General features: G+C 40.6%; 1 protein-coding gene across 1 annotated transcript; it reads left to right on the top strand.

The window, feature by feature from the left end:
• The first annotated feature begins 7,826 nt into the window (after positions 1 to 7,826).
• LOC132772199 (matrix metalloproteinase-27-like) lies at positions 7,827 to 25,166 on the top strand. Its single transcript, XM_060771049.2, is given in 12 exon segments — positions 7,827 to 8,058; positions 11,247 to 11,462; positions 11,464 to 11,486; positions 12,983 to 13,131; positions 13,227 to 13,355; positions 14,778 to 14,894; positions 16,136 to 16,297; positions 16,889 to 17,009; positions 19,471 to 19,601; positions 20,578 to 20,737; positions 22,056 to 22,159; positions 24,101 to 25,166. Coding segments are annotated over 12 exon segments (1,620 nt in total). The 5' UTR covers positions 7,827 to 7,851; the 3' UTR covers positions 24,202 to 25,166.
• The last annotated feature ends 211 nt before the right edge of the window (positions 25,167 to 25,377 follow it).

Genomic DNA, 25,377 nt, shown 5'->3' with positions numbered 1-25,377 from the left:
CCGGCTTTAGGATAGGTGACCGGGACAGGATAGGGATTCTGTTGGTGTACCGACCACCCCGCTGCACAACAGTCTCCTTACCTGAGCTAGCGGGAGTGGTCTCGGACTTGGCATTGAGCTTCCAACGGCTTATAGTCCTGGGGGACTTCAATGTCCAGGCCGAGACCTCTCTTACGGGTGCAGCTCAGGACTTCATGGCCACCATGGCAACCATGGGCCTGTCCCAATTAGTATCTGGTCCCACCCATAGTGCCGGGCACACACTGGATTTGGTCTTCTCTCAAGGATGGGGTGAAAGTGACGGTGTGGAGGAGCTGACCATCGCTCCATTGCCATAGACTGATCACCACCTGATCAGGTTTAGACTTGCTGCGCCTCCTAACCTCCGCAGGGGTGGTGGACCTATTAGAATGGTCCGCCCCAGGAGGCTTATGGAGCCAAAAGGCTTCCTGACGGCTCTTGGGGAAGTTTCCACCTTCTTGGCTGGCGACTCTGTCGATGTCTTGGTCTCTCGCTGGGATAGGGAAATGACCAGGGCAATCGACACAATCGCTCCGGAACGCCCCCTCTCGAGTAACCGAGCTAAACCAGATCCTTGGTTTACCGAGGAGCTGGCAGCGATGAAGCGAAAGAAGAGGAGGCTAGAGTGCGTGTGGCGCCGGAACCCCACCAACCCTGCCCAAACACACCTGAATGCCTTCCTAAGGTCCTATGGTGTGGCAATAGCGGCGGCACAGAAAACATTTCTTGCCGCCAACATTGCATCTGCGAAGAACCGTCCAGCTGAGCTGTTCCGAGTTGTCAGGGGTCTGTTAAATCCGCCGAAAAGCGAGGCCCCTGACGACTCGGTAGCTCGCTGTGAAGCATTTGCTCGATTCTTCGCGGATAAAATTGGGCGGATTCGGTCGGGCTTTGACGCCACATTAACGGCAGTCTCTGGGGATGTGGCGAGAGCATCTGCTTGTCCAGTGTTGTTGGATTCATTTCAATTGGTTCAGCTTGAGGATGTGGACAGGATCCTTGGAGAGGTACGACCCACCACATGCATCCTAGACCCCTGCCCTTCCTGGCTGATCAAGGAAGCCAGAGGGGGTTTGGCAGGGTGGGTGAAGGTGATGGTTAATACCTCCTTACAGAAAGGAGAGTTTCCAGCGAGCTTAAAACAAGCTATTATAAAACCGCTGTTGAAGAAACCATCACTGGATCCCACCCAATTCGACAACTATCGGCCAGTTTCCAATCTCCCCTACTTGGGCAAAGTCATGGAACGTGTGGTGGCGACACAACTCCAGGGGTTTCTGGTAGACACTGATTATCTAGATCCGGCACAGTCTGGCTTTAGGCCGGGACATGGTACTGAGACAGCCTTGGTCGCCTTGGTAGATGATCTGCGCAGGGAACTAGACAGGGGGAGTGTGTCCCTGTTAGTTCTGCTGGACCTCTCAGCGGCCTTCGATACCGTCGATCACGGTATCCTTCTGGGACGCCTCATGGATATGGGGCTCGGGGGCACTGCTCTGCGGTGGCTCCGATCCTTCCTTGAGGGTCGGTCTCAGAAGGTGTCATTGGGTGACACCTGTTCGGCCCCACAACCGTTGTTGTGTGGAGTCCCACAGGGTTCAATTCTGTCCCCGATGTTATTCAACATCTACATGAAGCCGTTGGGGGAGATCATTCGGAGTTTCGGAATGAGATGTTATCTCTACGCAGATGATGTCCAAATCTGTCACTCCTTCCCACCTGTCACTAAGGAGGCTGTCCATACCTTGAATCGGTGCTTGGCTGCTGTGTCGGACTGGATGAGAGCTAACAAATTGAAGTTGAATCCAGACAAGACAGAGGTCCTACTGGTCAATCGTAAGGCCGAACAGGGTATAGGGTTACAGCCTGTGTTAGACGGGGTTACACTCCCCCTGAAGACGCAGGTTCGCAGCTTGGGAGTGATCCTGGACTCATCGCTGAGCCTGGAACCCCAGGTCTCAGCGGTGGCCGGGAGAGCTTTCGCACAATTAAAACTTGTGCGCCAGCTGCGCCCGTACCTTGGGAAGTCGGATCTGGCCACGGTGGTCCACGCTCTTGTCACATCCCGGCTGGATTACTGCAACGCACTCTACGTGGGGTTGCCCTTGAAGACTGCTCGGAAACTTCAACTAGTCCAACGGGAGGCAGCCAGATTGCTCACCGGAGCGGCATACAGGGAGCATACCACCCCCCTGTTATGCCAGCTCCACTGGCTGCCGATCCAATTCCGAGCACAATTCAAGTTGCTGGTTTTGACCTATAAAATCCTATACGGTTCCGGCCCAGTGTACTTGTCCGAACGGATCTCCCTCTACACACCACCTCGGAGTTTAAGATCCTCTGGGGAGGCCCTGCTCTCGACCCCGCCTTTATCACAAGTGAGACTGGTGGGGACGAGGGGCAGGGCCTTCTCAGTGGTGGCCCCCCGCCTGTGGAACTCACTCCCCAGGGAGATTAGAACAGCCCCCTCCCTTCTCTCATTCAGGAAACAGCTGAAAACTTGGATGTGGGACCAGGCTTTCGGAAACTCCGGCAGCTAAAAAGAAGGACCATAATGAAGGGCAAATATTGTAGGAACCTATTTCAACCTATTGGACCTACGGAACGCGAAACACTGACCATGAGATTGCTTACTGTTGTGCTATGGTGCTATATATTGATGTTTTTAATCTGTTAATTATTTAATTACTGTTTTTATATCTGTATGTATTTGTATAAGGGCATCGAATTGTGCCTTCTTTGTAAGCCGCCCTGAGTCCCCCCTCGGGGGTGAGAAGGGCGGGGTATAAGTAGCAGAAATAAATAAATAAATAATAAAATATCTGGAGGAGGGAAACCAAAATGGTGAAAGGTCTAGAAAATATGGCTTTGAGGAATGGTTTAGGGAACTGGTTATATTTAGCCTAGAGAGAGGATCAGATAGCCAAGTTTAAATATCTGAAAGGACATCATATTGAAAATGGAGTAGGTTTGTTTTCTGCTGGTGCGAGTGTGGGGAAAAGCAAACCACAGACCACCTATGTGGCATGTGGCAGAGCAGTCTGAGCTCTGCCACATGCACAATGGAGGACCTTCACACAGCGACCCCAGAGGCACTCCAAGTGACAAGCTACTGGTCAAAGAACATTTAATACAATGCCATGTTTTCAAACTTTGTGTTCTTTTAAAAAAAATACAATACAAATGTACCCTTGGTTCGCTCCTGATACGATAAATAAATAAATAGAGACTTGACATGGAGAAATGGATTCAAACTAAAGGGAAAAGATTCTACCTAAATATTAGGAGTAACTAGGTTCTTGTGGGTTTTTTCGGGCTATAGGGCCATGTTCTAGAGGTATTTCTCCTGACGTTTCGCCTGCATCTATGGCAAGCATCCTCAGAGGTAATGAGGTCTGTATTAGGAGTAACTTCCTGATGGTAAGAGCCGTTGAAACACTGGATCATGCTGCCTTAGAGGATAGTGGGGTCTCCTTCTCTGGAGGATTTTAAGTAAAGGCTGGATGGGAATGCTTTAGCATAGCAGAAGTTGAAGAGGATGACCCTTCAATGACTCCATGATTATTATTTTAATTAATTTCCCCAAATACCTTACACTGAATTTAGCATGTCTCCTGTTGAAAAACTGATGAACTTAGATAATAAAGAATTCTTTCCAGTTGTTAGAGCATGTGCATGTTGCATCAGTCAATCACATTTTTGTAAGCCAGGTTCATGGGATTGAGAAATTCATCAGTTATAAACAAGAAATATTCACCCTAACCCTACAGCCAGTGAACTTTATTTCTAGAAGAAAGTATAGCAATTTAGCAATCAGGTTTTTAAACAAAGTATTTTTGTCACATTCCCCGATCTGTTGCACAGATATCTTTATTTAGAACCATTCTTGAATCATATTATAATTATTACATTATAATAGGTTTTGAGTGTTTGAGCTATAATTGTAACCAAATGCAACTTGTTCTTATCCAGAGAAGAGTGAAAAACCGAATAGCTGTCACTCAAGACTATAGACCTGAAAGAATACTCAAAGATACCAGATCTGAGTTTAAACACTTTGCATGTAACTTTTATTAAGCATTTAAAAATCATACAGTAACTCGGTACAAAGGAAGCATTAATTCTCTCATTCAATCAGCCTCATACTCACAACAGGCTCCTTCCAAAGAGTTGATCACTTCCTTTGTAGAAACAATGGGTTTAGATGCCACGCTGGTATTGAGCATTTGAAAAGCCCCTTTTATATTATTTTCAGGTGTATTTCAATCCATATTTTACATAGGTTGTTTTCCACATTCCAGTCCTATTCTGTAACAGACAGTTCTTTCCTCTCCTATTTGACCATTTGTAACTATAGTTGGCTAGGGTCTGGTTCCCGGACCTTCCATGGATATCAGAATCTATGGATGCTCAAGACCCACCATAATTAGTGGCATTATAAAATGATATCCCTTATATAAAAAAAGTTGGTTCTTTGAACTTTTTAAAAAATATTTTAAATTTATGGGCAGAAGAATTTTTGGATTGTAAAAAATGTTTCACAAAGAAGACTTGGGGCTTGTCTACCTGAGCCCCAAAACCCAAGTGCTGTCTGCACAATGTTCAGCTGCTTCCAGTGAATATTATGTGGGTGTTTGTTTTTGTTTTGTTTTTTTGTTTGTTTTTTTGTATATTTATCCCAGTTTGGGCAAAGTTCAGGGACACTCTGAAGTTCTAAGTGAAAGAGGCCAGGGATGAATAAAGATGAAAAACAGAATGATTGAAGTAGAGTATGACTCCCATATACACAGAGGACACATATCATGGAATCTTGGATAAAAGTAAACCTGGTATTTTGACTGTACTTGGGCTAGAAACATACCATGGAACCACACAAGAAGGCCTAGAGATTCCCACAAACATTTGGGGGGCGAGGGAGGGGGATACTTTTTGGAACTTGGATAAGTGAAACCATTACTAGTGAGTCCATGGATAAAGGAGTTATACTGCATGTCAGAAAAGACATTTTGGATCACTCCAACACGGGCCACATTCCGGTGGCAGTCACAGCCAACGGAAGAGGGAAGTGGGATTAAAAAATAGAAGTATTTTTAACTGAAAACCTTTATTGCAAGTAATTAACTACTCGAAAAGGCACTGGAATATTTTAGCTTGTGGGAAAGAATATAAAAGCTGAGGAACAAATAAAAGAAGGCATTGCAAGGAATTGGGACCTTTGAGATTCCTGAAACTATAGAACCCCAAAGGCTCAGTTTTAGGTTCCCCACCATTGGAACCTCAATGGTTCAGTTAGCCTATCATTCCTTGCCCAATAACTTGTTGTTGTTGTTCATTTGTTCAATTGTCTCTTCGTGACCTCATGGACAAACCCACACCAGAGCTCCCTGTCGGCCGTCACCACCCCCAGCTCCTACAAGGTCAATCCAGTCACTTCAAGGATGCCATCCATCTTGCCCTTGGTCAGCTCCTCTTCCTTTTACCTTCCACTTTCCCCAGCATAATTGTCTTCTCTAAACTTTGCTGTCTCCTCATGATGTGGCCAAAGTACTTCAACTTTGTCTCTAGTATCCTACTACCAAACCAATATCCCTCTCAAAAGTCCACAAATAGAATCAGAGATCAATGGCATCCTCCGAATGATCTTTCCCAGCAGCAGCTGATACTGATTTCTTAATATTTTACGATTAACCACAAGTTACTGTGATTTCATCCTCATAGTTTTGTGAAATACGCCACAAAAATGACATACATCCTATCAAGATGTCAACAAGATGGTGTTTTGCCCTGTACTCTTGAAACCCCAGATGTCCTGGCAGGGGGAGGTGAAAGGAAACACTCAGACTATGAGTGGGAAGGACAGAGACTAGATTTATCAATTTCATCTGCAAGTTAGCCTCTTTGCTAAATATCTTTTCTCTCTGGTTTTCGTCATCCTGAGGCAATACTGTCTTTTTGTTTTTTAAATAGTTTTTTAAAGTTCCAGTTGCTTATCCATCTTGCATTCTTGTATATTATTTTTATTAACATGTAAACTTTTGTTTGTGATTTTCCTTATGATATACATTTTAGATAATGGTATCACAAAAACTGCCATTGGAGAAACATGCTTAAGATTTTTGCTTTAAAGTGGAAAAATGCACTGAAAGAGAGTAAGAATACACACACACACACACACACACACACACCAAATTAGAAGTAGAAAGTAATCTGTTGTTCTGTGTCTTCAAGCCATTTCCAAATTATGATGATCAAAAGGTGAACCTATTTTGGGGATTTCTGGGGCTGAGAGTGCATGAATCATCAGTGTTACCCTGTGGACTTTCATGGCTGAGCAGAAAATTGGAACCTGGACTCCAAAATTATGTCATAAATATTTATTTATTTACTATTTATTTACTATAGTTGTATACCGCCTTCTCAGCCCTCAGGCAACTCAGGGCAGTTTACAGAGGCAACGATTCGATGCCCAAGAACATCATAAAACATTTAAAACATTAATACATAGTATAAAACCATAACAAGAGTAATAAAAACATTAGCCATTTGCGTCTCCTAATTAAAAACATTATCCATCTCGTTGTCCAGTCGTTCCAAGTTCCTATGTCTTTTACATTGCATTTTCAAACACTTGCTTGAACAGCCAGGTCTGGACTCTTTTCCAGAATGTTAAGAGGGAAGGGGCCAATCTAATGTCCCTAGGAAGAACATTCCATAGCCGAGGGGCCACCACTGAGAAGGCCCTGTCTCTCATCCCCGTCAAATGTATTTGTGACTCAGGCGGGATCGAGAGCAGGGACACCCCGGACGATCTTAAAGTCCTAGCAGATTCATAAAGGAAGATGCATTCAGACAGGTAAGTTGTGCCAGAACCATTTAGGGCTTTATAGGCTAAAGCCAGCACTTTGAATTGTGCCTGGTAGCAGACTGGCAGCCAATGGAGCTGGTGCAACAGAGGAGTTGTATGCTCTCTGAGCGCTGCTCCTGTTAGTAACCTGGCTGCCATCTGCTGGACCATTTGAAGCTTCCGGGCAGTCTTCAAAGGCAACCCCAGTAGAGTGTGCTGCAGTAGTCTATACAGGATGTAACCAGAGCGTGGACTACCATGGTCAACTGGATGTTTGAGCTGAAAAGCTAAAGAAACAGGTTCCAATATTTAAAGACAAAACTATTAAAAATGGAGAACTGCAATGCATGATGAAATGGTGATTTTTGGCACTCAAGGTGAGGAATAGTCAACACCAAGAGATTGACCTTTAAAAACTGCTGAATTGACTGGTGTGAATGAGACATACCAATAAGAAGGAAGAAAATAGCTGCAAGTTAGACTGATGCAGAAAGAGAATGAGTGTTGTAAAATAAGTAAAGAGGAAATCGCATAAATAGTGAACACACTGACATTAGTGAGCACAGGGATGTGAAAGCGGTTAACTCCAGTGTTCAAAGGATGCAGCCATGGCAGTTAAAGTGGTATAAAATCTGTATCGTGGAAAAGAGATTGGAGTTCCAGACTTTGGACAATAGGACCTGATTCAAATAAATGTGTTGTTGACAGGAACTGGTGATATGCATTCTTCTCCATATCTTTCACTCTAAGTACATGTATGAGGACCAGTATCATTGCACAGAGTGAAAAATAGGGAAACCTCTATAGCAGCAAGGCAAACATTTTAAGCCAGAATAATATTTTGAACATCAAAATTACTTACAGGCAGCAAAGGATTACAAAAGCAGGGTTTTCAGTTTACTCACATTGTGACACCATGTCCTGGTGTATGTTTTCTGTTGCTAATCAGAGCATGATAAGCTGTGAGTCAGTCCACAGCTGGCTCTATGAAACAAAACACAAAGAAACTCAAACTTAGAAGTCAGAATTGCTGTGGTAGGAGAGCACAAGTCTTCTCTCCTTGCTCTAGACAAGAGGATCTCCACTTTAAGATGAAAAGTCTTCCATTTCTCCTGCTGTGTGTTGGATTTTCCTTTGGACTCCCCATTCTTTCACAGGAAAGAGGTGACAATCAAGATATACACCTTGCACAGGTAACAATGCCTTGTGAGAAACTTTAAGGCTGTCAATTGAATGCCTTTCCAATTCAGTGTTTACCTAATGACAGGGCTACATATTTCCTTCAAATGGAGGATGAGGACTAAACTTAAGAATAGTTCTGGTAGTTCTCAGAAGGAAGTGGCAAGAATTTCAGAGTTGAGGAGGAACTAGGACTTTGTCACAAGCTTTGCTAAAGAATATATCTAGTTTGAAGCTTACCTTTGTCATGAACCTGCCAATTGACTTTTGGGATGCCAGTTTTCCCAAGTCTCAATTTAATATTGCCTGAGTGAAAACTGAAGAGGTTTGTTGCCCTTTAATGATTGTGGAGAAGAGGGGGATTCAGAAGGTGTTGCTTGTTACAGGATCGATCTCCAGTTTTCAGTCTGACAATTCGACTTCCATTTTGGTGAAATTTAACAGAACAGCTGGGCCTTTCTGGATCTTCACGCCTGCAAAGAAATTCAGGTCCAGACTACATGGGTGATTGCATCCCCTTGTACAAACCTGTCTGACCCCTGAGATCTTCAGAAGAGGTCCTTTTCTCGATCCCACTTCCATCTCAAGCTCATTTGGTGGGAACGAGAGAGCAGGGCTTCCTTCTCAGTGGCTGCCCCTTGACCCTGGAACTTCCTGCCCAGGGAAGTCAGAATGGCCCCTTCCTTGCTGTCCTTCAGATGGCAAGCTAAAACCTTTTCATTCAGACAGGCTTCTAAAGAAGAAGGTTTTTAAGATCAAGTCAGTGCTGTGGTTTTTAGTTTTGAATAAGTTTTTAGGGATTTGAACTGATTTTTTTAATACCCATATTTACATTCTGTTTTCATGTTTGGGTATTTGTAGATTTTAAATTGTATGAAAATGCTTTTAATGTATACCGCTTTGAGTCTCCTGGTGGAGAGGAAAAGTGGAATAACAACAATAGCAGCAGCAGCAAATGCCACTGGAGAGAACATTTTCAATGTGAGGTGGCTTTAAAGCTTGAGCACCCTCCATACATATTGAGTGTATACCAAGGCTTAACATAAAGCTTTGAACTTTACAAATGTTATATGTGTGCAATTCTACTATTTCAAACAGCAAGACATGAGGGGAAGGTTTTTCAGAAAAAGAAGATAGGTTACATATAACTTTGCCCTGCATGTCACTCCTTCATGGTGATGCTTCCCCCATCACACATGGGAAGTATTTCCCAAGCAGTGAGGATCTGTGCTGGCTCCATTGGAGGCAGTAAAACACAGGCAGGCTCCCATGTTGGGAGGGAAGTGCTGGAAGTCCAGGAACATCATGGGATGAGCAGTGTGCTCCTCTGCTACTGGAATGGCAGGAAATGTCCTAGGGTGCTTCTCAAGCCCTGTCTCATGAGGTCGCTAATCTCTCTTGGGAACTTCTATACAGAATATCATGCACTTTGAACTACAAGTCCAGTGTTTCACAAAACTCTGTTCCCCTAAGTGTATTGGACTTTAGCTCCCAGAATCCCTTATCATTGGTCAAGACAGCTGGGTGACCTGAATCCTCAAACCTTTTCTAGCTTGATTGAACCTGCTTGTGCCTTTCTTTAATGACAAAGGCTTCATTGTCACCTTTACACCATGGTCAGATAGTAGAGTAGAGTTTTAAGGAGCATCCTTTTAAAAACTATATTCATAAGGAGCAGTGGTGATAACCTGGAAAACACAAAAGGCTTGTTGTTATATTATTTGTTGTCAAGTTGACTTCAATGTATGATGACCCTTTAAATGAAAGATTTCCAAGATTTCCTTGGTCATGAACGTGTAAACTCAGGAGTGTGGCTTCCTTGGTTGTGTCATTTCACCTGCAGTCAGGGCCGTAGCCAGAAAAATTTTTCAGGAGGGGTTGAAATTTTCGGGGGGGGGGGGGGTTGAAACCTGCCTCCTAGCTCACGCTGAAACAAAGAGCACAGCAGGGGGCAGAACAGCCTTCAATAGCCTGCAGCTCCACCCCTGTCAACCACCTCTACCAAGTCTGGCCTCCTTAATGAGAGCATTCAACACTCCCCCAACTTGGTTGCTTCACTACATCGGCTATTGCTGCAAGTAATGACAGTGTGAATAAATTGTCAATATTTGCTTGAGATAGTGCTTACAGTTCTGGAGGGATTCTTAATTTTTTGCATCTCATAGACTTAGCATGGGGATTTGGTTAACCAGTTAAAATTCATGAGCAAACCAGGGTTTTTTTTATAAAAAAATCTGAAACATTTTGGGGGGGGATTGAACCCCTAAAAACCCCTCTCGCTACAGGCCTGCCTGCAGTGCAATCTTTTTGTTTTCCTACTATCCCAGAATCCCTGCTATGTTTTCCAGTGAGTCATATCATTTCATATGTCCAAAGTACAATATCCTCAATTTAATCTTTGCTTCTAGTCCATTTTTACTTGTGAATTTTAACCTGCATTTTATCGGTAAATTCTGTGTTGCATTTTACCTGTATGTATTTGATATATGTAATTTAATAGTGCTTTGTTTTATCTTGGTGTTTTAACTATGTTTTAACCATGTTGTATCTCACCACAAGCCATAAAGAGAGATGGGTGACAAATAAATAAATAATTCCTATTATTACTATCATCATCATCATCGAGTTATAGCTTGACTTGCTCTAAGACCTGGCTACCAATTTGTCCTTTTATCCCCCCCCCCCCACCCCATGACCTCCATAGAATACTTTTAGCAATAAGATGGCACACTTATTTTAAGATGAAAGGTACCCTCTCGTCCTGCCATAAATGCATGATTTTCTATTTTCATAAGCACAACACTGTTGAAATTGCAACTCTGACGTCTGCTAAATGTGTTCAGTGCTTTCAAGCATGTAATATCCAAACCCAATGAAACATAAATTCATTAGAATGAAATTGGTTAGAATGAAAGCAAATTATAACCTTAAATGTTGTAAAGGCAGGATAAAATACTCAAATGCTGAAATAGAGATAGAATGAATATTGGTAGCTCTCCACAAAGAAAGGAATCACCATAAAATTAAGCAAATCTAATCATTCTTGTAAACCATTTACCATATGGCCCCCAGTGGATAAGTTTAGCATCATGATATTAAATTGCTTAGTTGAGTTGTAACTGCAACAATCTTGTGCTTATAGAATTTATGCTTTATGTTCCATAAATTATTATCCTGTTTTTTTATTTTCCATTTCTGACAGAAATTTCTAAGTCAGTTCTATGAGCAAGATCATGAACCAGGGCAGCGGGGCTGGAAAAGCAATACTTACACCTTTCTGGACAAAATTCAACAAATGCAAAGATTTTATAACCTGAATGTAACTGGAAAGTTAGATGACGACACACTGAAAGTTATGCAGCAGCCAAGATGCGGAGTTCCTGATGTTGGACAGTATGTCTTGGCTTCTCCTGGATGGAAAAAAAACTAAGCTAACATACAGGTAATTAATAATAAGGTTCAATGATAAATACATTAAGGCAATCCTAAATGACTAAGCATTTACTGAAAATAAGAGAAACATTGGATTTTCTTTGCAGTAAATAGGCATATGATATATGTTTTCGAACAATGGAGGCTCTCTTTTGTTTGTGCCTGGCAGACACAAGGAACATATAGCCTTTTAGATGTAGATGGATTTTTCAAAAATTGCATAGTTATTGAATATATCAGGCATTATAGTGAATATATCAGGCATTTTAACTGTGCATTTTTAGTACTGTTTGTATTTAATTCTGTTTTAATGTTTGTATAGTAGTATATTTTCAATTGTATACAAATGTTTTTATATCAAACTGCTTTGAATCCCCTTTTTCATGTCAGAAGCGACTTGAGAAACTGCAAGTCGCATCTGGTGTGAGAAAATTGACCACCTGCAAGAATGTTACCCAGGGGACGCCTGAATGTTTGAATCTTTTTACTATCCTGTTGGAGGCTGACAGCAGGAGCTCACCCCATTCACTGGATTTTAACTGCCCACCTTTCCGTCAGCAGTCCTTCCAGGACAAGGGTTTAATCCATTGCACTACTGGGGTAATCACCCTGAGTCCACTTGGGGAGATAGGGCTGGTTACAAATAAAGTATTATCATTATTGTTATTGTTATTATTATTAATAGTAACCTGGGAGAAAATTATCCTATCACATGTTCTACATTCCTGCTATTATATTTTAAATTATATTTTAAACAACACATTTTTGTTCTACTCGTAGTATGTATCCAAGACTATCCACAACTTGAAAATAATATTCATTGTTAAAGCTAAGTTCATGAGAACGCTGGATAGCACATGGAGGGAAGGTGCCAGCCAGATCGGCATATGCATCATGGGTCTTCAACCATATGGTTGGGAGAAAAGGGAAAGTTTGAATTTAAATTATATGTTCCTTCTCAGAAGCTCCAAGATGGAGGCATGTTTAAATTTGGGATGCAACACCTCTGTGTTCATAGAGATGGCTTCTAGAAATGACATCATTATGAAAGTATCTTCTGATGTTTCCAGACTAGCTCTGTCTGGACTTTCTACCAGATATCTACCTTTGAGTAAAATGTCATAGAAGAAACTGCACATTACTCACTTGACATAATGAGTTTACTCAAGTTTTGTCTACAGAGCCAAAATTCATGGATTGAAGGAAGTCCAAATCTGGGTGTGCTGCAGAAACACTGCTCAAGTTGTTAATGTGGGTTAAGGGAGCATGGCATTTACTTCTGAGTTCCCAGGAAGAACCAGAGTAATCCCTGAGTTTTGGAGGAGTAAACAGCAGGATTGGGCTGGATCTAGCACAATGCCCTACACACACCTTCAATGGACCCACGGCCGCATTGCTGCCAATAAGCAACTTTTTCTAATCCTCTTTTGATTTCCAATTTTGTATGCAGTTTTTAGAGCTAAGGTGCATGCCATTGATATCCACCCCTGCATTTTATAATTTTAGGATTGTGAATTACACACCTGACATGAGACAAGCTGATGTGGTCACAGCTATCCAAAAGGCCTTTGAAGTTTGGAGTACAGTGACTCCTCTGACCTTCAGGAGGGTTCATAAGGAGAGAGCAGACATTACAATTGAGTTTGCAACTAGAGGTAGGATCAAAATATTAACCAACTTCATGATGTAAAGAAATGTATTCTTTATGTTGCTATAATAGTGTAACAGTATTGCTTGTTCTGGTGCTTAGTGCATGGCCGGTGTCCTCGACATTTTGATGGGCCTCTGGGAGTCCTTGGACATGCCTTCCCCCCCAACAATCCCTTCCGTGGCAATGTCCACTTTGATGAGGATGAAAACTGGACTGCCGGTTTAGCAGGTAAGCAATGACACAGTACCAGAGTTTGGAAACATACACATGTTCTCATTATGAGCTCTTGTACCTAGGGTTTGGAAAAATTATTTTTTTGAGACTGAAGTTTTGAGAATTTCTCAGTCAACATGACGAGTGTTCATGATGATTTGAGGATTCTGGGAAATGCAGTCCAAAACCAGTGGTTTTGCCAAGCACTGGCATAAGAGCTTAACATAAACACAACATCATTACATAGCATAACACCCAATTTCTTAGGATCTGCATTGTGGGAATCTAAACCTCACAGTAAGATACTTTAAGTACTGCCTTTTCCCCGATCAGCCTACCTGAACTTAGCCATTGATTGAGAGGCCTTTTTCTGTGTTGCAGCTGTGGCAGGGCGCAGTTGATGAGATAATCATTGCAATAATTTTATGCAATATTGTATTTATATTAACTGTTTTTCTTACACTTCATAATCTTTTAATATATTTTATGACAGTGTGGGCTCATAATCCTGTTCAAAGCAGATAATGTGGATTATCTGATTTGATCATCTGGGGGCAGTTCCAGACAGGAATTTAATTCATGCCCAATCAGGTTTTTAAAAACCCCAATGGGCCTGGATTAGAGTCCATACACACACCAGAAATCTCATGCTTTCCGGGGGGAGGGTGTCCAAATGTCCTGCTAGACCTTCTGGCACACAGACACTAACAACCCCCATCCCAGAAAAGCCTTAAAAAGTAAAATTGACTTATCTGGCCAGCATTTCGCTGCTGCCGGCCCTCTCCTGGCACATAGAAATGATGTGCCAGGTGAAGGGAGGGCAAGAGTGATTTTCTGCCCCATTCTCCTGGTGCATCATTTCTAAGTGCCAGGAGAGGGCCGGCAGCAGCGAAATGCTGGCCAGGTAAGTAATTTTTACTTTTTAAGGCTTTTCTGTGGGTTTGGGGAGGGTGTTAGAGCCTTCCACCGGGAAACTGATGTCCTCCCTGTGGGAGAACATGCATGTCAAGAATAAGGCTCCACAGTCACCTACGTACCCATCGCCAGTACACCAACCTTGGGGGACAATCTTACTCGGATAACGAGGGATCACCTAAGTAAGTAAGTAATCTCTATTAGTCAACTTGACTGGTGCATGAAAACAAGGTCAGAATATAAGGTTTAAAAATAAATTTTAAGAAAATGAAATCAGTGGTGCATCGTCATAAATTTAACTTGTAAAAGACACTGATCTTTAACAAAAAGAATTCTTTAGCAGCTGCAATGCAACCTTTAGCTTCTCATTAGAAATACAATTAAATACAATTAAAGCTGCAAAAAAACTTCACTGCTGGCCCAAAGTAGAAAAGTACGTAGTTCCTGCTAGAGTATTATCTCTTCTGATGTGATAAAATGTCACAAACAACTTTAAAACATGCTTCCGCTTTTACTCGTCAGCACAAAGGAGATCTGCCAATTACCTTGGCACACTAGCAGAGGATGTCATCAATCCTGCTATGGAAAAGGTCTCCGAGTTGCACTCCCCCATGTTCCCACTCCACTACAGCACTATAGGTAAGTTGAAAAATGATGCCATGTAATATAGATCAATGCAAGATCGATTTACGCTAAAGAATTGTCAGTAGTGAAGAGGCTGCATTATCATGTTGAGCAAAACAGAAAGGCAGAGGTGTCTTATTGAACAAAACAAAGTTGTGGCATTCTGAGGATTCTAGATTAAATTTGTTGCTACAGTCAGCACTCCTCATCCTCTGAGGTTACAGACACAGAACTCCTGCAAAAGTGGAAAAACCACAAACAAAAAAGCTACTATTTTTTAACCTGAGAGTACACTGTTCTAGAAATCTCTAGGTCCATGCTAAAGGACCTACACATTCTGAGAGAAGTGTTCTGTCTAGGAATCTCTAGGTCCCCCAGCAAAGGTCTCAACTGGAGGAGCAAGGAATTATTAAACATTAATGAAATTCACAGAAGGGAAAACAGCAAATAGAATGTCAGCGTGCAGGAAGAAGTATTATGTATTAATACTTCTTCCACTTATTAATGGATGTATTAATGATTTTAATGGACGTATTAATGATTTTTAATACATGGTTGGAAATCTGTCCAATGTTGGGTATTCTTTGTCTGAGTTCATTAGTTATATACTGGTTGAGCATCTCTTATCCAGGATTCCAAAATATTCCAAAATTCAAAATTGCACACATGGGTGACGGGGATAGTGGCATCTTTGCTTTTTGGTATACTCAAGGTACTCAAACCTCATTTCATGTACCAAATTATTTTTCAAATATTGTGTATAAAATTAGCTTCATGTTATGTATATAAGTTGCATATGATACAGAAATCAATTACATATCAAGACTTGAGTCTCCTCTTTAAGATATCTAATTTTACCCATACATTCAAATAAAGGTATTTGAAAATTTGGGAGAGGGGACAAAATACAGACAAGATCTGGGGGGTGGACAAAAATCTATGTATGGGTGGGGGAGAACAAAACAAAAACATTTTGGAAAAGGGATACTCCATATGAGTTTACATGACTCAAATGGTGGAATACCTCCCTGAGAATATGCAAGGAAATAATTTTATTTATTTATTTCTTATTTAGCATGTGTGCCATATTCCTATGGAGCACTGGAATATTGGGGAATAGTTAGGTGATCTCACACTGCTGTAACTGCACAATGTAGTAGGCTGTAAGGTGCAAAAAATTCAACGAAGCTGGCATCTCTCTACACCACAGAATCCACATGTAAAGGTTCTGTTTGTTTATCCTCTTACTCATTTAGAATTCAACTTATGGCTGGTTGCTGCTCATGAGATTGGTCACGCACTTGGCCTTGCACACTCTGGTGACCCAAGAGCACTGATGTACCCAAATTATAAACCCATTGACCCTGAGGATTTCCCACTCTCCCAAGATGATATTGATGGCATTCAGGCTATTTACGGTAAGAAGAAACAGATTATCAAAAATAAACTGAAAGAAAATAATAATTGAGAACAAAGATAAAAATAAACCATTACATACACTCCAGATTGTCCTCTCTGTTGTTATAAAACAAGGTTGTTTGGAAGTAGATCTCACCAATGTCCATCCTGTCCTAGCTTCTGTTGTTCTTTTGAGCAGTGTTTTCACACATGGAAAAGCTCTGTTTCAATAGTGAGAGAAGTCCTAGGAAGCCAAAATGAGACAGTTTAGAAAAAGTAAATTGCTTATATTGTCCTTATTGTTAATAGTAGGCTTTGAATTATGGCAACAATATGAATGAGAGTTTTCCAAGACCCCTGGGCATCAACTGCTCTGCAGTTGGAGGCCCAAATTGGGGAGCTCCCCTATCTCATTCTGCATACCACAGCTCACTCAATTCAGTAAAGTTTCTCAATTTCTTCTAGAATATTTGTATGAGTCTGAAGGGGCTATGGTAGGGAGGAGGAACATGAAAGCCCAAGTTGACCAAACCTGTTAAAAATGCCTAAGTATGGATTCTAGCCATTTTTAGCAAACAACTTAAAGATTTTTGTTAACCCTCCTGTGTTAGGACCATCATTAAATCCTCCAAAGAGCCCAGTAAAACCAACACGGCCTGAAGCTTGTGATCCTAAGCTTTCATTCGATGCTATCACTACACTGAGAAGAGAAATCCTCTTTTTGAAGGGCAGGTAAGCGCAAGTCCACTTCCAGACAAGTTCTTAAGGCCCTGTCTAGTAAAGCTGCAAAGCATCACCCTCATATTATCTCAATGCCACCTCTGATTGTTGTTTTTTAGAAACATTTATAATTTCCCCCAAAAATGGCTTTTGTTATTTTGTCATTGTCAAATTTTAAGCAGTTTTAATGTGATTTTAGGCCTAGAAGAAGTTTTTTTTTTTTTTTACAAAAATGGAACAGAAATCGGATAAACAGCAGTAAGCATGCTTCTGCTGCTACTGTTTATCATCTGTGATGGTGATGTGCTCATCATCACAGTGCCTATGAGTATATTGGCGGGGGGTACACATTTTGTACCACAAGTATCCCCAGTGATATATGCCTTTTCTGGAATTCTGAAATATTTCAAAATTCAAAGTTGTCCACATGGATGGCTGACATAGTAACATTTTTGCATTCAAATGGTTAAATGTACACACACTTTGTTTTTATACATAAAGGTATTGAAAATATTATGCATAAAATTATTTTCATGCCATGTATATATGAAACATAAATCAATTTGTGTTTACACTTGGATCCCACCTCATGATAGTGATGTGGGATTCAGACTGCAATAAAATGAGAGGGGAACTGTCTGGCAAGCATGGTTAACCAAGGTTAATAACCAAAGTTCCAGATTAAAAACTCACCAGGAGGCAAAGACAAATTACAAAGAAGTCTTATTGCATCCTTGGCCAAGAAGCAATGCCTGTAGGCTCCTGCCCTAAAAATACAAGCATAAGAGAACATGTGCTGTGCAAAACAGTTTTATACAACTAATTTACCATTGTTCTAGTATGAATTATCCCTCTCCTGTCTCTGGTTGGCTAGAAAAGAGGCTGGCTAGGATCCATACCGGAATTGGTCTAGAGTGGAAACTGCAGAGCTGCCCCCATGGAAGGGTACAACCTGGAAATATAGCTTAATCCAGTTTTATATTAAACCAAGACAGGGTTTTGGAAAACAACAAAAGAAGTACATTCCAGGCCACTGTTTCTGGAATCTGTGGAACTCTTTGCCAATTCTGTGGAACTCTTTGCCTCCATACATTAGAGCAATGTCTGAGTTGCAACCTTTTGTAAAGGCACTCAAGACTTGGCTGTTTGGTTGTGTATTTAAGTAATCAGATCTAATTTGCCAAATAGTCACTGTTGAATGTTTTTATGTTGAATGTTTTTATATTGTGTAAATGCTATTTTAGATTGTAAGTTGCTCGGAGCACCTTGGTGGAGAGCAACTAATTAAGAATTAAAGTGAAGTGAAGTGAAGTGAAGTAAAGTGAATAAAACAAACAGGTTTTTCCAGGAGGGACTTCAGAAATTATATTGAGGTGGCTGCAGTTGAGCTTTTGGGAGCTATTGTCTGAGGCTGAGAATGCATTCCTGAGTGGCTTAAGTCAGGCAGTTTAGACAGTTTCTTATATTTAGAACATTTAAGAATAAGGTAGGAAAAAAGTACAGACTATACATTTCAGACTTGTGAAATAGATGTATTATATAAAAGGATAAAAGTTATACAGAAAGGAATAGATACAAATGTGGTAGCTGCTTGATCCTAGCTTTGTAGTTTTGTCTTTGGATGTCTAAGTATGGACATGATGTGATTATGCCAATGTCTTTTCCCAAGCTAGCCAAAAAGAGAATATTGAAATGGCCAAAGTCTCCTTTCTCTCTGAGTCACACCTGGGGGCTAGTCCCCATCATGACACAATAGCTGGATAGGTTGCCTCTTGACATAGGTCAGGTAGAGATAAATGTTTCCTGTCCCAGAAATAAAATATAACATCTTTAATAGATTTACAGGAATAAAGTGGAATAAAATATAGTTTATGGTTAGGAAGCGAGAGGCGAGAGGCAAGGGTCTAAAGTTGGAGGGGCTTAGGAGCCTTTATGCAAGAGAGGAAACCACTTTATCTCTTTCTGGCATGTTGCCCTTGAAAAACTATAAATTCTTAACAATAAATCATTTTTATTAGGGATGGGGTAATGATCTTTCCCTTCTGGTGTGAGAGAATGGGCCATCTGCAAGGACGCCCGGATGATTTGATGTTTTTATCATCCTTGTGGGAGGCTTCTCTCATGTCCCTGCATGAGGAGCTGGAGTTGATAGAGGGAGCGCATCCGCCTCTCCCCGGATTCGAACCTGTGACCTGTCGGTCTTCAGTCCTGTCGGTACAGGGGTTTAACCCACTGCGCCACCGTGGGCTCCTTGGGGTAGTGATGTTCAATAACAATAGCAATATACAAGTATTCCAAAATCCAAAATCCAGAACACTTCTGGTCTCAAGCATCTCAGTCTGTACTGTTTGGCCCTCTATTCCCACAGATTAATGTATGGTAATATCAATATTTGTATTCTCAAGCACTTTTTTTTAAAAAAAAGAACTCTTATTATTTATTTGTAATGCAAACCATCTCATATTAATTTCAGGCACCTCTGGAGAGTGTTTCCTTCTCGCTCAGAAGTTGATCATGAATTAATTTCCACCTTTTGGCCTTTTCTACCATCCAACATCCAGGCAGCTTATGAAAATATGAATGATCAAGTTTTCTTTTTCAAAGGTAATGACATACTATATGAACCAAAGACTTTGAAGTAGGACATGCATACTATTGCCTCTCAGATATTTTTGACCACAGGTCCTGACCATACCAGCTGGGACTAATGGAAATCTGAGTTCAATAACATCTGAAGAACCACCCCTGATTTAGTAGAACTACATCAAAACACTGAGAAGTATCAGAAAACCATTGTGGTTTATCATAAAATAGCCAAGATATTTTTCAATAAAAAGATTAGTAATGGAACATTGGCTTTTTACCAGATCCTACAAAATATTCATCTGCAAAAGAGCACTGGCTGATTCCTAGTGTGTATTCTTGTTCAATGAAGTTTTAGCTCAACAGGCACTAGCTGTGTACTAAATGTGTATGCAGCTCCCTCATGTGGCTGCATTTTGTCATTATCTCAATTCCTGAACTGACTTAGACTGGCTCTGCACTGTCGAATGAATGCAGTTTGGCACCACTTTAACTGCCATGGTTCAATGCTATGGAATCCTGGTAGCTTTAGTTTGGTACGACACCAACATTCTTTGACAAAGAAAGCTAAAGACTAATTTGTGGGGGGGGGGGGGGAGAAGTTTTCCTTTCTTCTCTGTTGACTTGTTGCATTGGCTACCTGCTTCACTGGGTCAAAATATTTAAGATTAGTCCTCTAAAGGTTTTAGTCCTAAAACCATCCACACAACAGAGTTATAGCAGTTTGACAGTACTTTAACTTTCATGGCTCTCATCCTATGATATCCTGGGATTTGTAGTAATACGAAAGTTCTCTGATAAAGAAGGGTAAATATTTCACAAAACTGCAGAATTCCATAGCATTGAGTACTTAATATCAACTGCTATAAACCTGCAGTGTGGATGCAATAATCAAAACCTGAATTTGACTTCAGGTTAATTTCCAGTTAGGAGATCCATACGGGGATTGCTAAATGAAAACATAAGGTCTTTTTTGTTTCTTTTCCTATTTTAACAGATAACCATTTCTGGATGATTAGTGGCTTTCAGGTGCAACCTGGCTATCCCAGAACTATTGGTAATTTTGGCTTTCCACAAAACATTAAGAAAATTGATGCTGCCCTTTTCGACAGAAATACTGGGAAAACCTATTTCTTTATTGGTACCAATTATTGGAGGTAAGAATTGGCATCCAATTAGTTTTGGTTAGTATTAAAAGTGCTGGTTATGACCTTTAAATCCTTATGTGGCTTCAGTCCTCCAGACTATTTGAAAGAACATATTTCCCCATATGAGTCTGATTGAGTTTAAAGAATTTTAAGATCTACAAGGAAGACTTTTTCTCAGTCCCACCACCATCACTGGGAATTTGATGACAATGAAGGAGACGGCCTTCTTGGTGGTAACCTCCAAATTGTGGAGATCTCCACAGAAGGTCAATCTGGCCTCCTCCCAGGCTTGCAATTTTAATTTGTTGCAAAAGATGCCTCTTTTAGACCTAGTTTCAATATGTTTTTTAACTATAACTCTAGTTTAATTCTTGTAAATTTTTGTATTAAGAGTTGTTTAATTCAGTCAATCTGAATCACGTGACAGAAGAAGGGTGGTACCTAAATTAATAAGATGAAAGAAATAGTCACAAAGCATGCCTAAGTTCCTCTACAGAAGTCACTGGATATTTTTGTCCAAAGCAAACATTTGCATTCATTTGAAGATTGGAGGAGTACATGCAGTGTCACTTCCCATTATACACAGGTGCACATTGTGTATTTCACACTGCAGTTGTGTATGACACACTGCAGTTGGGCATTTCACATTTATCTTTTCCTCTTCAGTTATACAATATTGTGATTCACTGATGGGTAATCATCATGTAAGTTTGCAAGTGTAAAGTTACTTTCATCTCATGATGAAGGCTGTCACGCAGGGCCTCTGGAACATTGTTTTTTGATATACATGTTCTGATGGAGGCAGTATGGGTGTAGTGGCTTGAGTACAGGTCTGGTGACCAGGGTTACCAGAGACCCCTTCTACTCAGCCATGGAAACATAGGCCCCTTCTATTCTGCGATGTACAGTAATCCATATTTTCAAAGAAGATAATTCATATTATCTGCTTTGAACTAGATTATATGAGTCCAAACTGCCATGTAATCATTTGGATGCCTCTGGTAAAAACTGAGACAGGTCCCACATTTTGGACCTGTCTGGATGGGTCCTCATTTGACCTGATGCCTATAATGGAAGATAGTGGGGGGGGGGGGGGCGGGGGGGGAGACAGTGTTTTCTTTCCTTTCACTTCCATTGCAGGGGTACATTCACTCAGCTGCCAGAACTACTCGCCTAAAAATGAACATGATAGGAAAACTCACTCCTGGTAATACTTTGGAAAAAAAACACATGGGTACATTGTTCTTTTGAACTCTTTAGTAATGTATGTTGATCTCAAATTGGGGAGATTTCATTTCCGCAATAGTGAAATTCCTTCCTTATTTAGGTATGATGAAAATCGTCAATCTATGGATGTGGAATACCCACGAAAAATCAAGGATGACTTTCCTGCAATTGGCCAGCAAGTAGATGCAGCTTTTCAACATAATGGTAAATGGAAACTTCATATCAACACAGATCAGAGATTTGAATCATGGGGCCAGCTTGTGTTTTCTCTATTACACATACCTTCATAACAGCCTAAATGGCTCCAAATTGCTTTGTCTCCTATGAGGCAGTACAGCAGAACTGTTCCCTCTTCTCTTCATAGACTCATAGAGTTGGAAGAGACCCCAAGGGCCATCCAGTCCAACTGTATTCTGCTATGCAGGAATACAAAATCAAAACACTCCTGACAGATGGCTATATAGCCTCTGTTTGAAACCCCCCAAAGAAGGGGTCTCCACCACACTGAAACCTCATGGACATTCATACAATCAGAAAACTGGGACCAGAATGTTTCTCAACCCTGTAAACCATGTCTTGGGCATGCACACAGGCTTTAAAAAATTCTCTTAATTTTGGTTTTGCTAACAGAACCAGTTCCTTTCAGTGACATTACCTTATGTATCCTGGCTTTGATGTCATCTGACCAAAGCAAATAAATTAAGAGTAAGATTATTTGGTGACACCATGCTTGTTGAATCTGATAAAACAGAATGAGAATCGAATCAAAATATTTCAAACATTGCTGCATGGTGACTGAAAGTGGCACCACACAATGAGAGACAGCTTCAAAGATCAGTACTTCATATAATATCAACCAGATCACACGGTGTGATTGTGTGCATGAGTGTAAACATGGCAAGATAGGGAGAATGAACCCAAGGGAATAACCACATTTATCTGATTATGCACTCTTGTATAAGTTGACCTCATGTTGAGGGCAGATGTTGGGGCAATGTCCCTTCACTTTTGTGGTTTTAACTTTTTTCATTCATGGATTTGATTTGAAACATTCTGCCTAGGAATCTCAGGGTGACTCTATAGTTAACGTCCTCCAGTTGTGCTTAGAGAACACCTGTCTAAGAATCTCTAGGTCCTCCGGTTTATTCTCCAGCCAACTTCCAGTGGAAGTGGACACAGAATTGTGCTGTAAGAAATTCCTAGGGAACTGTTTGCTCAAATTAAAATAATAGTGATTTCTTTATTCATGGATTTTTAATTTTACAAGGATCTTGGCCCACTTACCCCAGTGAATGTGGAGAGCTGACTGTAGATTTTTATATGATCATGAATAAGAATAGGGTGATTGGGGGAGGGGGGACAGCTACCCATGGCCACCACCATTTTCCTATCTGAGCATTAAAAAGGGCCAGATGTGGCACTGCAGCAGAGAGAACAGAGTGGGTTAGTACTAATCTCTCTTCCTTCTCCCAATTTGTTCTTCCAGAACAAACTAAGATCTCATCTTTCCCCACTTGACTCAGATATGTTGATGGATTTTTTAAATTAAAGTCAAAGTACATTACTTACATCACTCTGTCAACTGGATATGTCAACTCAGTTTTGGGGGATTGAGATTTTGACTAAAATTTCTAGACTTATTTATTTATTTATTTATTTATTTACCTTACTTATATACCGCTGTTCTCAGCCCGAAGGCGACTCACAGCGGTTCACATCAAATAAGAACAGCAAAAAAATTCAGTGCCACAGTATAAAAAACAGTTAACAACCTAACACAATTACACAATTAATAAACAATTACCACAATACCCATTCACTGTCGTCTCATCATCAAAAGTATGATCTAGATTCGTCATCCATTGTTCATTCCAGTGTTCATTAACCAATCATTGCACTAATTATTCGAACGACTTATACACAAGAATGTGTAGGGTACATTTGTACCTTCAATTAGCACAGTATAAACTCTGAACTACTCTCAGGCTACAGATCCTGGCTTGAAATGGAGTGGTTAGATTTTTAAAAGCTGCTTTATAAATTGCCTGATAAATCTTATTATTAATCTTCCCCAAATTCATTTAAACCAAAATCCTTGAGTAAAGCCATTATTGCTGCCAATAATATAATCTCTTTTATTTCTAGGGTTGTTCTATTTTTTCCATGGCTCCAAGCAGTGGGAATTTGATCCGAATGAGAAAAGAGTGATTCGTGCAATGGAAAGCAACAGCTGGCTTAACTGTTAAAATTTCCAGATACCTCTCCCCCTACCCTCCCCCCCCAAAAAAAAAAACCTCCTTAGGGAAGTGCAAATTATTTATCTAAAGACACCAATACCCGTGCAATTCAATGCACTGTAGCTGCATACCAAAATGTATTTAAATTGTCTGTATTTGCTCAATAGTTGTGTTGATCAGTTAACAAAGCAGGCACTTTCCTGGCCAAGCACTAGGGATTAGCTCCTACAGCACAAAAAAGAAGAGAGGTTCAACATGTTTCAGCAAAGCTTATTTTAAAAAACTAACAATGTGTACATGTGAAATGAAATACCCAGGTTGAAAAGCCTTGTTTAAGTAAACTGAAACATTTTGAATCTTCTAGAGACTACCTGAGAGCTTTTTCCAAAATATATTGCTCCACATTCCATATGATTTTGATTTTAGTGGTCAGGCTAATGGTCTATGTTTCTTTCACATGTTGAAGATAACTAGTGTAGCATTTTTTTTTTTTTGCACATCATTTTTCTTGTTTTACTACCTAAGTGCTCAGTAGGAGATACTGGAGGCAGCTGCTGTTTGCCTTTCCTGTTGTAGGTTGGTGCATACAGCTATAGGAGAATTGCCTAGAGAAGAATTCCAGTCGTTACAAATGCAAACACACTGGTGTAACCTTACATCAGAAGTTTATGTTTCCCCGGCCACCCTTCACTCTTTCCCCATTGCTCATCTTTCTTTATTAAAGGCCAGCTGGACAATGGATAAGAAGGAACAGGATGAAAAAAGTATTTGTAAAAAGGAACTTCTTATCAAAGTTCTTCTTATCTTTGTTAACTGAGATTTGCCTATACACATGAAACTCAGAAACAGTGCCAAGATTTTCAGTATCTTTTTATAACAGGGACTATAAACATTCTAGAGCCCTGAGATCTACCGGGTAGGCCCTTCTCACAGTCCCACCTCTGTTACAAGTGCATTTGGTGGGGACATGGGAGAGGACCCCAAGTTTTGGAATTCCCTCCCTAAGGAGAACAGATTGGCTCCCACACTAATGGCCTTCAGGAAGGGACTGAAATGTGGCTATAGAAACAGGCCTTTGAAAGTAAATAATTTCTTAATTATGGAAGTGCAATCAGGACCATTTTAATTGGTTTTTACTGCTCACACCAACAAGAGCAAGTTTTATAATGTTTTTAACATGTTATA

The sequence above is a fragment of the Anolis sagrei genome, chromosome 3, assembly GCF_037176765.1.
Source record: "Anolis sagrei isolate rAnoSag1 chromosome 3, rAnoSag1.mat, whole genome shotgun sequence".
Taxonomy (NCBI): Eukaryota; Metazoa; Chordata; class Lepidosauria; order Squamata; family Dactyloidae; genus Anolis; species Anolis sagrei.
Note: the sequence above shows the minus strand (reverse complement) of the source record. Positions and strands in the feature narration are given on the sequence as shown.